This window comes from Pelophylax lessonae (genome assembly GCF_965119305.1).
Source record: "Pelophylax lessonae genome assembly, chromosome: 2".
NCBI classification, from domain to species: Eukaryota; Metazoa; Chordata; class Amphibia; order Anura; family Ranidae; genus Pelophylax; species Pelophylax lessonae.
Genome location: NC_138769.1, coordinates 656,618,913 through 656,633,172, shown reverse-complemented (window position 1 = coordinate 656,633,172; position 14,260 = coordinate 656,618,913). Strand labels below are relative to the sequence as shown.

The 14,260-nt window shown below is 43.0% G+C and overlaps 1 protein-coding gene across 1 annotated transcript in view; it reads right to left on the bottom strand.

The window, feature by feature from the left end:
- Positions 1 to 608: 608 nt before the first annotated feature.
- Positions 609 to 14,260, bottom strand: part of LOC309547015 (histone-lysine N-methyltransferase SETDB2-like) — a gene marked incomplete at its 5' end in the record, with an annotated part of 79,930 nt that continues 66,278 nt past the window's right edge. The window contains 4 exons of the mRNA XM_082246789.1: positions 609 to 962; positions 5,428 to 5,516; positions 8,435 to 8,625; positions 10,263 to 10,359. Of these exons, the coding sequence (XP_082102915.1) occupies positions 845 to 962; positions 5,428 to 5,516; positions 8,435 to 8,625; positions 10,263 to 10,359 (495 nt within the window). The 3' untranslated portion in view covers positions 609 to 844. The remainder of the gene's footprint in view (positions 963 to 5,427; positions 5,517 to 8,434; positions 8,626 to 10,262; positions 10,360 to 14,260) is intronic.

Here is a 14,260-nt window from a genome sequence, read left to right as displayed (position 1 = left end):
TTACATAAATATAGACAATTGCTAAAGATACATGATATACATAAAATTACGAAATATAAATGAGATATAATTATCAAGAGCAAAACGCATTGCTTTTAATATAAAGTAAAAATGCTATTTGAAAAACACAAATAGAATTATTACCTCCTATTAAGGATTACCTATAAGTTCATTTTTCACTTACAATTTTCTCTTAGGCCTCCCCCCTTTACATTTGTAGTTAGGGGGGCACACACGGTAAAAACACGCGTGAGAGATGTTTTTATTATTCCACAACTGTTCACTGTGAAGCAGCAAGTGAGGGTGTACACATGCCACGACACGGCAAACATCCCCCCTACACCATCATCCATTGCGTTCTGCAGGCAACGGTGCCTGCCGAATGTGCTCCATTTAATTGAATGGGCCCATCTTATAAGAGCATGCAATGTACAGGGCTGCAGTAGTTCGGGCTTTTAGGGGTTAAAATAGGTGCCTCCTCCTGCCTGTTAAATGCCCTCTGAAGAGTCCTTTAACGCCCTGCAAAGTTATCATAAATACCTGTTGATCTTGCCAGTGAAGTCCACCTAATTCTGCTTCCTCTGATTGTGTAGCATATGAAAGCTCCTGAATTCAGGACAGAGTTGCCACTCTCATGTAGGCTGTGCCTGCTTGCACTACAGTGGGATGAAAAAATGTTGCAGGGTGCATGGCTATCAACACCTAGTGCTGCCCATTTTTTCCTGGATTTATGGCAGTGTCTGAGAAGAAGGGGCTGGCTGTTATGAGAGCCTGTGAGACTTAAATGAAGTAGGAGCTATTTACGAGCCTTTAGTTGTACTTAAAGCTTTTGCATATTTAACAGTCAAATTGTTATATTTTGGCAAGTCTTATGTCCACACAGGCATGGAATCTCCTCCTCAGGAACACTCCCGATATTGTAGTTGTAATCCCATGTAAGTTCAGTACCAGCTTTTATGTGGCTGCAAGAAAGAAAGAAAACATCTGCATGACAACAGGAAAGTGTGTATCTTAATAGGATAATGGTACAAATATTTACCAAATACATAACATACAGATATACGAGAATGAGGTGCCATACCCAGGAAATCAGAAATGAAAAATAACCCAAAATGTTTACTTTGAGTACATCAATGTGGTCAATAGAAAATCTAGAAAGGCAGTCTCACTTCTCAGTACTGAAATCTCCATAATGCAAAGATGATGGAGAATCAATCAGAAAGGAGGCATAATTGCTGACCAGGAAAGCAGACGTAGGGACAAAGAGCAGGAATCTCACTGCCTTAGATCTTAAATACTAGACACCATCTGGTGATCTGATACACTAGATTACAACTTTTGATGAAATATTAGTTTAGGTCACACACATGTATAGAATGGTGTAAAAAATAAATGTTATCAACGCCTCTCCCAATACTCACCTGAACCCTCTCTCGATCCAGCAATGTCCACGAGAGCCTTGCCTCTCCAGGGACTCACACTCCTGACAGGCTTTTGTCAATCACAGCGAGTGAGCCAATCAGGAGACAAAAGGGGCAGGGCCAAGACACGGCTCTGTGTGTAAATGGATACACAGAGCTACGGCTCGGGAGCAAGCTTGCTTGGGTACCCCAGAGCAAGCTGCTTGCCGTGGGGGCACTCGGAAGGAGGGAGGAGCCAGGGGTGCCAGCGTGGGACCTGAGAAGAGGAGGCTCCAGGCTGCTCTGTGCAAAACGACTGTACAAAGCATGTAAGTATACACCAAGAAAAACATAATGGGTCTCTGGTCCTATCAATGGAAAGTAAATGGTCACATCAAACAAAGGAAGTGTGCGAACATAAGGATCAAAAAAAAAAAATTAAACACTACGAGCAAATCTTAACATATAACTGATCTTGAATACAACGTATTCTGTAAATTGAAAGAGGGAACCCCGATTAGAAAGAAATGCAGAAAAGAGAAAGGGGAAAGGAAGGAGTGCAGTAACACTCCTGAGCTTTAACAGTGACCCAAGGACTGGGATGTAAACCAAGTCAAGAGTGTGGGTCCATTCAGGGCAGATCTTCTCTAAGATGCCAAAACTCCCATATTTGGTTATGGGCCTTTTATTTATCCAAAAGTAAATTTTTCCATAAGTGCTACATCTTTAATTCTAGTATACAAGGTGGCTGAGTATGGCGGAGTAGTTTTTTTTCAGTTAAATGCCGTGAGGCACCTCGCTGCTCTAAGCACATGGTGTAGCAGCGGTTATTCTCAGCATTGAGGATACCACCAAAGATCCTGAACAAATCTCCATTTGCAGAAATGCAGCCACAATCTTGCAAGGATCCTCCACCATGCTTCACTTTTGCCTGCAGACATTAATTATTGTACTGCTCTCCAGCCATTCGGCAAACTGCCTTCTGCTTAAGCCAAATATTTTAAAGTCGGACTCATCAAGGCTAAGCAACTCCACTGTACGCAGGCAACAGTGAAGCATGGTGGAGGCTCCTTGCAAATTTAGGGGTGCATTTCTGCAAAAAGAGTTGAAGATTCGGGTCAGTATCAATGGCATCCTCAATGCTTAAGGCCTCCTGATCCCCTTGACATGCCACATATGGCAGGTCATTTTTTTTGGAGGGGAGCGGATACCTAGATTTGACAGGTACCCTCTTCCACTTCTGCTCAGGCTGCCTTGGGGGCAGATTGCCCGTTCACTCAGGACACGCAGTGCACACCCGGCTATGAAGCGGCAAGTTGTCGCAGCCGGATGCCCACACTAAAGGTGCAGGCGCCGCGGGGAGAAGAGGGAGAGAACCGAAGCTCCCACCGGCCGCATCGCTGGATCCTTTTTTGTAGCTGCTGGCTTTTAATAAACACAAAAACGGGTGGAACTCCGCTTTCATGTTAGATAGCAGTTGTTGCAGTGGCGTAACTAGAACCTTCAGGGCCCCGATGCAAGAAACCATAAAGGGCCCCCCGGACGGGGCCCTTCCCTCCCAGCCTGGTGGCGGAACGCCAGGGCCGGTCGCAAGTGCAATGTTTGTGCCCCCTTTCAATGCAGAGTGACCACAGCGTGCCCCCTTTCAAAGCAGACTGACAACAACATGCCCCCATCAATGCAGATTGACCACAGCATGCCCCCTTTCAATGCAGACTGACCACAGCGTGCCCCCTTTCAATGCAGACTGACCACAGCATGCCCCCTTTCAATGCAGACTGACCACAGAGTGCCCCCATCAATGCAGATTGACCACAGCATGCCCCCTTTCAATGCAGACTGACCACAGCGTGCCCCCTTTCAATGCAGACTGACCACAGCATGCCCCCATCAATGCAGAGTGACCACTGCGTGCCCTCTTTCAATGCAGACTGACCACAGCATGCCCCCTTTCAATGCAGACTGACCACAGCATGCCCCCTTTCAATGCAGACTGACCACAGCATGCCCCCATCAATGCAGAGTGACCACTGCGTGCCCCCTTTCAATGCAGACTGACCACAGCATGCCCCCTTTCAATGCAGACTGACCACAGCGTGCCCCCTTTCAATGCAGAAAGCCAGTGTACTTACCTGCAGCGGCGGCTTCTACTTGAGTCCTCCCACCTCCTCCTCGACCAATGGCATGTGTTTGCCTTTCGTCCAAGACCCAATCAGGAAGCGGGTCTTGGACCCGCTTCCTGATTGGTTAGGAGGAGGATCTGTGTGACAATAGTGAATTTTCATTCGCTATTGTCACACAAATGGGTGGGCTCGGGGCGCACTGCTCTGCGTCCCGGGTCCACCCTTTTATGAAGCTTTTCTGTGACTCACACTGTCAGGATGGAGCCATTGGCTCCTTCTGACAGCTCCACTGGCATACACAGGCTCAGCGGCACGGGGGGTGTGGGGGGGGGGCGGCGGACGCAATGATTGTGCGGGCCGCAGGTTCCCCACCCCTGCATTAGGGGGTTAAAGCAGGCGGTGAGGAAGCAACATATTGCCTTTTCACCTCCTGTCAAATGCCTCTGAAAAGCGATATGAGTATGGATCGCTTTTCAGAGGAATAGCATTTTCTTGCTGGTACTATGAACAACCTGAAAAAAAAAAAATTACTTCTGATTGTACACATATATGGGGTCAGGATTAAAAGTAATGTGCACACACACACATAACCGCACATGTACACACATATACATACTCATATATAAGCACATACACACACACACACACACATATATATAAAAGCATACACTTCCCAGTTGATGTGTCCCACAAAGCTGACAGGCATCTCCCAGCTGATACGCGTTACCCACACATAGCCCCCCTCATATAACAAGCAGCCCACACACAGATAATGAGCACCCCACACACAGCACTCCACAGTTGACAAGCTCCCCACTCAGAGCATCCCCCAGGATTGGTGCCCGCACACACAACGCCTCCCAGTTGACAAGCACACCACACATTGCTTCCTAGATGGTAAGTGTCCCCCACACAACTGGCATGTAAGCACGCACACGTACATATATCCATACACATATAAACACACAAACATACATACATGCACACACATACATAGATGCACATATGCAGACACATATAAACACAGTCACACATACATATACACACACACACACATACACATACACACACTCACACACATATACATACACACACACACACACATACACACTCACACACACACACATACACACACTCACACACACATACATACACACACACACACATACATACACACACACACACTCACACACACATACACACACACACATACATACATACATACAGAAAGCCTTTTAAAAACGGCAGAGAGAGGACTGTACCTACATGTAAGTTCCTGCCGGGTATTGCACTGTAGAGGGAGGCAGAGAGCACAGCACACACTGTGCTTTGCTTTCACTTTCCATTCCAATTTCCAATGTGATCACGATCAGCTCTTTCAGGAGGATCGGGGGAGCTCGGTCTCAGCTGCGGTTGCCGATCCTCCTCTCTATACATACAGGGGGCCCTCTCAGGCCCCCTGCAGCATGGGGCCCGGTCGCCATGGCGACCCCTGCGACCCCTGTACGTCCGCCCCTGAGTTGTTGGGAGATAGCACCGTTGTCACTACATTTTTGGATTACTGCATTCACAGAGTAATAGACTTTTTTTCCTCACCATTGCACAGTATATTTGTTTACATTCTTTGACTTTAGTATTTTACATTTTTTGGGACTTGGATTCATCATTTCACTTGTTGGATGGTGTGCAGTATTTATGTACTTTTTTGCACACTCACTTTATTATGGTCTAATAGCTTTATTATGATTGTTTGCACATACACTTGTATTTGTTGAAGCACTGGTGCACGTTATATATATTATATATTTATATACGGTCATAAACATTTTTTATTTAGAGTAGCAAACTAAAATATTCTTCAGTGGAAATTCAAATTGACAGATAAACAAAAAAATGGTACAAACCTCTTAGTAAAAAATGCGACCCAGGGAAATTTCTTTGAATGAGTTTCTACAAACACGGGTTGTACAAACAGGTTTGGTGAACAGCTATGCTGTGTTAAGGGAGAAAATACAATATATTAAACAAAAAATTTCTATATCGCAGAGTTTTATTTTAACACAAAGATAATTACTACACATACACTATATGTGCAGTACCTAAATAAAATGAGTAACAAACTGAAGCGATAACTCTCATATTCTTCAAATGAATTTAAAACACCCATCATCATTAAAACACAGACAGCTCTTGTTTTCTTAATAATGGAAAGCAATTGCATAACCCCCAATAAGGAAAAGCGCACTCTAGCAATTAATTTTCAAAAATGTCATAATGTCTAAGATACCAGAACATTCCTAAAATGGAAATAATTACATAAAGCGTTAGTTACCCAAACACTTAATATTCCTGATATGTGCCTGCTGTACTATAAACTTGTATCAGAGAATATCCTGTTCTCTTTGTATTTCTTCCTTTTAGTAAAATCCTTGGTGTTCCTGCCAGTCCCCTTGCTTTGCTGGAAAAAAAAAAAAAAAAAAAATGACCACACTATGCAGGAGAGCACACTGTGGTCAGCTCTCTAGCTATGCTGGGAACTCAGTATGCTCTCCTCCAATGATCAGACTTGTCCAGGGCCCAGCTGCACAGCCATTCACTGGAAAGCTAAGTGTGCTGCTGCTTCTCCTCCCCGCAGCTCTGATGCAGCTGAGAACAGAGAGAATGTGAAAAAAAGAAAAAAGGAAAAAAAAGAAAAATTTTTTTTTTTATATCTGCAAAAAAAAAAAAAAAAAAAATATATGTCTACTTTAAAAACTGAATAGGTTGTTTTACAAGGTGATCGTTTACAATCACTTTAAAGCGTAACTTTACCCATAACAACTTGAAAAATAATGTTCTTTAGCAAGAAACAATACAGTGCACATCAATAATTAGGCTACAAAAATCAGTGTGTGCTGCCATTTTACTGACGCCAGCTCTGAGCAGCAGCAAATCTTTAGGCTGTCAGCAGATCGACCTCTAGTCACACATTTGGTCACAGCTTCCCCAGTCCAGGGATTTGAAATCTCAGTGCCTAAAGGGCCATACACACTATACAATTTTCTTTAGATTTTTTCCTTCAGACTTACCAAAACCATATAATATGAGGTCAAACCTAAACACTTTACATTTGTATGCAATCAGGCAGGCCCTTGCACTACATAGAAAAGGTAAATCTAAAAGAAATCTACCAACAAAAGTTGTATAGTGTGTATCCAGCTTTATTCTCCTAAACGTAAATTTACTTATAGGAGGCATTCATGTGACGGTGCTGACCAATCAGAACCCGCCTCGCCCGTCCTGTCAGTGCTGGAGAAGAGGAGAGAAAGCCGTGGTGATTTCAAATCCCAGGACCGGTAAAGCAACAGCCTGATGTCTCACAGCAGATAATCGCAGGACTCCGATACAGCAGGACTGGGTAGGATGGGGAGGGCGTCCAGTGTAAGTTCACCTTACAGATTTTCTGTAACGGTAAACTTACACAATAAGCATCTTTTCGATCACAGGTTACATAGAATAGTCCTAAGATTGGTGGGTGGAAGCAGATTTAGCCTTAGTTCGCTTTTCACTGAACTTCTACTTGAAATTAAACTTAGTTACTTGAGGTTCAGTAGTTGTTCTGATACAATCTGAATATAACTGCCACCTGCAGGGGGATTTGGTCACTGGAAACATAAAAGCCCTAAGCCAGCCAGTTATAAACCCTCCCACTCTCAGCATGCTTCACTTTTGTAGAAAGGTTGTACTTAGCAGTAGATCACAAAAGCATTGTGTCCCTTAATGTGGAATTAAACTCAATTTATTTATTTTTTTTATAACCACTGACAGGTAGGGTTTTTAATGAGTGAGCCTATCGCAGTACTGTGCAGATTGAGTTGATCTGATTGAAGAAAAAATGTTTTTGGAGAAAAGAAAAAGGCTATTAAAAATACAAAAAAGGGGAAAACCTCTCATAATAGAAAAGGTGTCCAACCTCAGAGAACACTAGAAAAAAAAACTGAGACATGTTGGGAGTAGGAAAGGTTGGTTGTACCTGGCTGGCAAATAGCTTTTTTTTTTTTTTGCCAGTGTCCAAATCATCCTGAAGATGGCAGTATAACCCAGTCATATCAGAATAACTATGGATCCTGTGGCCCTTCATGATAAAGAAATATTCGTTATATAGTGCTCTAGAGATAATAAAAAAATTAGTGGGCATTTTAAAGTCTCTTCATAACTTAGTTAAGCAGGTTAAATTAGTTGCTTGTGTATAGGGCAAAAAAGGAGGAAAATGGGTTTGCCCTCCCTTACCTGCTGGGCTGTAGTCAGGTTCCAGGCCAAGGTCTTCTAACATCCAAGACAAAGATGCCAAAGTGCACTCTCTGCCCTCTGCCTCAGCCTGGCCCTGACTGTAGTTAACCATCTATGCAAGATAATATGTTACAGGAACAGAATGTAGATGCGGATAAGTTCTTTCTGTGCAGTTTCTTTTTTTACTTCAAGAGTAGCAGCTGAATTAAATTCACAACAGAAGACTAACGCTAGCTATGGATGGCTTGAACTTCAGCCAATTCATCCTGAATCAGATGAAATTTGAGCCATGGATGGCGCTGCAAGCACAACTGGCTCAACAAAAATTAATTTTAAAATCAAAATGAAGCTGGGTGGAAAATTATCAACTGAACAGTGACTGCATCCTATCAGACGTGGTCATTGTTCAGGTATTTAGGCAGCTGCAGATTCAAAGGCTGTCTGTATACAACTGCTAGCAGAGGAGATTCCTCCATCAAGTAAATTCTTGTTCAGCCCATGGAGGGAGAAACTACACTGTTTATGACCAGTCAAAGTGATTTCTCTTTCTTTATTCCCCAACAGTTATTTGTGTACAGTTCAAAACTGTTCTGTTCTTCCACAACAATACTACATTATATTTACGTTTTGTCCAATACGTACATTTAAAAATCGTGCCACATTGCCTTCCTTCGATGCATCTAAGACACAAATATATTCTTCGCTTTCGGAGTGAGGAAACGCATCCTTTCGTTTACAGCCAGACAGCAGGACATTAGTCTCACTTGATTGTATAGACAAAGTGCTGTTATCTGATAAATAGCCTACATCATCGGTCCTTTCAGAATCTCCCCCTGTTTTGTGGAACACCTTGTGAGTCTCATTTTTTTAATTGTAAAAAAAAAAAAAAAAACACAAACTGTACATTGCAAACCCGATCAAACACACTGTTAAAGCTGAACTGCAAGCAGAAATAAGAGACACAACAATATTGTAGCTCTGGATTCATGAATACATAGGTAATGTATTGTTTTAAATGCAAGCAGTTAAGTACCTAAATTTGGGTATCAGCCTTGTTCAGCAGATCTCGGACTGGAAAAGGAAGAAGCAGCACATGAAGCCAGTACAGCATTACACATTTAGGTTTCTCCTGTCATGTTGTGGTTGCTGTTTATGCTTTTATAATAATGATGGAATAAAATAGTTGGGTTTCTACAGTCATCTTTGGAAAACTGGTATACAGAAAAGTTCACTCTGTGAAAGGGAGAAGCAGCACAAGGAGCAGACATGGGATATGCTGAAATGAGGAGAGAGCAGTGTGACCAAGATTGCCAAATCAGTTAGCTGCTACTCTTTTTACTGTCTAGTCACAGTTTTGGAAAAGACTTGTATGCGTTACTTAACTGCAGAAAGAAAAATAAAAAAATCAGGTGTGATGGGGCTGTGTAAATTGTGAAACCAAAAGACAAATCCTTGACAGATAAAAACATGTCCCATAGTTGTATTTAGCAGTTTGCCTGGATTTTAGCTTCAATTTGCCATTATGATGTTCAACAAAACTGATTTTCGTAAAAAAGGACTTGGTAAGTTCTGTGTACCAGCTAGCCAAGTTATTTTGTTTTCGCATGATGCTCTCTCTCTATTTTCTTTTTTGTTTGCTTTGTTGCTACCCTTGCTAGCAATAACTTTAAGGTAATAATCAGATATATTAGACGCTCAGACAGCAAATCACACCATTCTAACAATATTCTTTTTTTTCTATACCTATTTTAGGCAAAGGTATTGTGTTCATACAGTATATGTTTTATATCATGCAGGCCCTGGTAGGATGGGCACCTGCTGAATCCACTGGCAGCGTGACTAAAGGCCTGTACACACGAGTCAAAATTCGGCCGGGAATTTTCGTCCGATGACCGATCGGCCGATTTTCGGCTTGTTAGTATGGTGCTTTCGACAACCGACTCCGACTTTTCGGCCGAAAAAATTCTGGTGTGCAGGCTATAAAATTTTTGTCCACCGTCAAAACACGTCCGATTTTCGTGCAGTCAGTACAGATTTCGACAGGGAAAAATCTTATGAGCAAGACTGGGCATGCTCAGAGATGAAAGAACACAAAGAAAGCAATCCAACACATGACATCACTTCTGAAGTATAATTCTGTCGGACGACAAAATTCGTGTGCAGTCTAGAGCACATTCAAACCAACAGACACCACTCTGGACAAAAGACAAACGACAGGTCGGCGGAAATTCTTTGCGTGTGTACTACGCTTTAAGTGGATATATCTTTAACCAACATAACAACATGTTACTAAGATCTGATTTGTTCTTATAGTGGAACTTAAATCAAAAACTTTTAATTTTGAATTAATTTGGGAAAGAAAGGAACAGGAGGCAAATTTTACTTTGGTTCCAACCCTTTAACACCTGCAGGGATCTGAAAAATAATATGCATAATATGTTATGAACTGCCACCTATGAAACAGAAGTACCTTCATGTCCTGAGCGGTTTTTGTGCAATGTGTTTTCAGAACTAACAGGTATGACAAACTCTTCATCATCAGAACTGTGCTGCACTGTGACTGCACCCTAAGTACACAATAGAAAACATTTTAGTAAAACATTTGCACTTCTGCTTCAGGGGGACAGGACTAGGCTGATCTTTAAAAATACTATTCGACATTACTACTGACCAGGTAGTAGATATCACAAGGCCAATTCGACATTACTACTGACCAGTTAGTAGATATCACAAGGCCAATTTGACATTACCTTTGGCCTATTCGTAGACATCACAATGCCAAAAAAATTGCAGAACCCAACAACATATTGACCCCAGGGGACTAGGCAGATTTTGAATTTACTGGTATTACCTAGGTTATCTTCACTAGGTAATTCACCTGAAATTATTGTATCAGCTTTGGAGATGTGGAGCATAGAATCAATGTAACCACGAAATGTGGCAGTGCTCTCTTGCTGACACAGTGTGGTCTGCAGTCACAGAACTTCTGGAGACTAAAGTTGCTTCTGCCTAAGGTCCAGGGTTGCCAATTGTCAGTAAATTCACAGTCAGTTTGTAAAATCCATGATTTTTACATCTGTCCATGAATGCCCATTACAGACATGTAATCTACAGGTCAGTGATGGAGATTCATGGACAGATGTAAGAAGCATGGATTTCACAAACTGTCCATGAATTTACTGACAATTGGCAACCCTGCTAAGGTCTGTGATACAAAAGTCTGTTTCAGAGGAAACTTGGATGGCCTTCCTTGAAGGCAGGGGTCTCAAACTGGCAGCCCTCCAGCTGCTGCTGAACTTCAAGTCCCATCATGCCTCTGACTATAGGAGTCATGCTTGTAACTGTCAGCCTTGCAATACCTCCTGGGAATTGTAGTTCTGCAAAAGCTGGATGGCCACCAGTTTGAGACCCCTGCTTTAAGGCCTGTTTCAAATGGGCTTCAGCTTGTATAAGAGCAGGGTGAACAGTTAGCTTTAAAAAAAACATTTGCAGAGCTTTCAGCAAGCTTTGTTAAAGCTTTTAAAGTACCATTCAGCTCCAGTTTATAAAATACTGAACACAGATACTAATGGGAGTGCTGATTGCCACTTTAAGCAAGCTGCTAACAGGCTTCAGAACTTGAAAGCCTGCTGAAACGTGCCAGCAGCTTGCTTTAAGTGATACTAAACACACACTATTTATTTTACATTGTCCCTTCTATTTCTGTATGTGGATGATGGCACTGTAATTATTTTAATAAAAAAAAAACTCGGGGAGTAACCGGAGAGCCGAGGATGGCTGCACAGTACGCATTACTAGGGGAGGAGGGAGGGAAGAGCAGCACACTACATTACTTGAGAGACGGGGGAGGCAGCAGTCTGTCCATCTATAAACCTATTACACTGCCCAGGCCTATCTGCACAATCTCCCCTGGATAAGTTTAAACTCCTTATCTCAGCTGCATAGGAGATGTCGGACAGCTTTCTGCAGGTCTCTGACTGAGGATTGGTGTGTGTAAAAGATTCTGTGGCAGGACTTGGCAGCAGCAGCTGAGACTTGTTTCCTCAATGTTGGCAGTTTGGGTGAGAAAGAAATACAGTTACATCATGGTAAAATGGAAAAAACTTTTGTTTGCTGCTTTTCTGTTTGAACAAGCTTAGTTATGTACACTTTCCTCGGCTGTTTCTGTGTTCCATGTTGTTGATACCTTGCTATAACAGGGCATGAACTTCCAAAGAAACTGCCATTCCTATGGCAACTTATTAATAACAATGTGCTCCCACAGTTTCTTTACTGCATGAGACTATGAAGTACATGCTACAAAGCACAGAAATCCAGGAGGTGGACAGGTAGCAGCTTCAGCTGTCCACAGTTAAAATGGCTGCAGCCAGACTTTGTGCTGGAAGATTTTTGCAGTATACTTGGCAAGCAGGGAATCACAATACATATAAAATAATATGCCAATGAAAAAGGACAGATCCTGCACATGCTGATATACAACAAGTACAACGAGGAGTACTTCACCAGCCCATGGCGCTGTCCATGTGTTCACCTTCTTTGTTTGTATGTATGTTTTTTAGCTGAAATGCCCTGGTTGCTGCTGCTCCCCTCTCACTCCACTGGGGGGGGGGGGGGGGGGGGCGGATCAAAACAATTCAAATCTGTAAAGAAAAGCGCACGCAACCTCGGGCAATAACGCTTTAATAAAGGACAATAACACAGTACATTGGAATTGCACTCACACTTTTCCTTTAAGACTCGCTTTACAGCATTCCAACAGGAGCTACTCGCTCCTCCCGTCCCTCCAGATGGTGACTCTGCGGTCTCCTCATTCGCGGCTGCCGCCGCTGTATCCCCGCTCTCCTTCACTTCCTGTGTTGCCTGGTCACCGGATGCCGGTTCTAGTGCGCCTGCACACTATACCAACGTGATCTACGGCGCCTCAGGAGAGCCTCAGCCAAAGCCGGAGCCACGAGTTGTACGGAGCTGGGAGGTGGGGGATTCAAGACACGGGTGCACTGCCTTTGCTGTTACTACGGACAACGCGTTTCCGAGGCGGAGCCTCCTTCCTCAGGGGACCTGAGGAAGGAGGCTCCGCCTCCGAAACGCGTTGTCCGTAGTAACAGCAGAGGCAGTGCACCCGTGTCTTGAATCCCCCACCTCGCAGCTCCGTACAACTTGTGGCTCCGGCTTTGGCTAAGGCTCTCCTGAGGCGCCGTAGATCACGTTGGTATAGTGTGCAGGCGCACTAGAACCGGCATCCGGTGACCAGGCAACACAGGAAGTGAAGGAGAGCGGGGATACAGCGGCGGCAGCCGCGAATGAGGAGACCGCAGAGTCACCATCTGGAGGGACGGGAGGAGCGAGTAGCTCCTGTTGGAATGCTGTAAAGCGAGTCTTAAAGGAAAAGTGTGAGTGCAATTCCAATGTACTGTGTTATTGTCCTTTATTAAAGCGTTATTGCCCGAGGTTGCGTGCGCTTTTCTTTACAGATTAAAATAATATGCAAAGTGGTTAGAGGAAACTTTTAGAATGGCAAAGATGTTTTTATTACAACTTATGTCAGAAGACTGCAGTTCCTCTTTAATGTATGAGCACACATACACATAATGTATGGGGCACATGCCCTGCCCAGCTGTCTTTTGCTGAATTACTCCCACTATAAGATCTCCACAACATAAAGGCTAACTATTCTGTAGTCCAAGGAAGTGTTTTGGCACTTATAAAAAAGCTATAGCAAAACGCTTCCAATGGTATATTTAAACAGACCAAAAAGAACTAAGAAGTTCATTGTTGGGGTTTACAGCCACTTTAAGGACCGGTTGACATCACTATGGAGGGGTTACTGTGCATTTTTCATGCATTCCAGTGCCTCCCCCCCCCCCCTTTTTCTTCCTCTTAATTGAGAAGATCTGCATTCCGGTGCATATGTGATACGTTTTACCCTGTTCTAGATGTGTTCCATAACATGTTCTACTTTTTTTGCCTGCACTGGAACACATTGCACTGGTATGAATTAGGGCCATTGGAATACATGTTAAACAATGTCTATGCATTTTGTGATGCAGAATAAAAATGCACTGGCCTGCATCGGGTGTGAACCAGACAGTGTAAGAAGTCTGTTCTGCACCTGCACTAACAAAGATATATCATTAAAGTGACCCACAATAAGAGCATTTAAAACACAAATGCAAAGCTGACACAAATTCAGCCTAGCTACCTATAGGCATCTACACCAGAGAAAGGACAAATGCTTTACTATCCAAGCACTGTGCCTTTATCATTCTGAAACTCAGTTGTGAGAACTCCAGGTTCAGGCCAGGGCTCACACCATGTGCCTGACTGAGTCAAACCTTTCACAAAAAGGGTTGTCATTTTTCTAAATTTCAGCTTGAGCTTTGTATACAACAGGTTTTTTTTCGCAAAAGAAAGAAAGAAGCTAAAATCCATGTGGAAAAAAAAAAAAAGCCAAAAAACATTATATTGGAA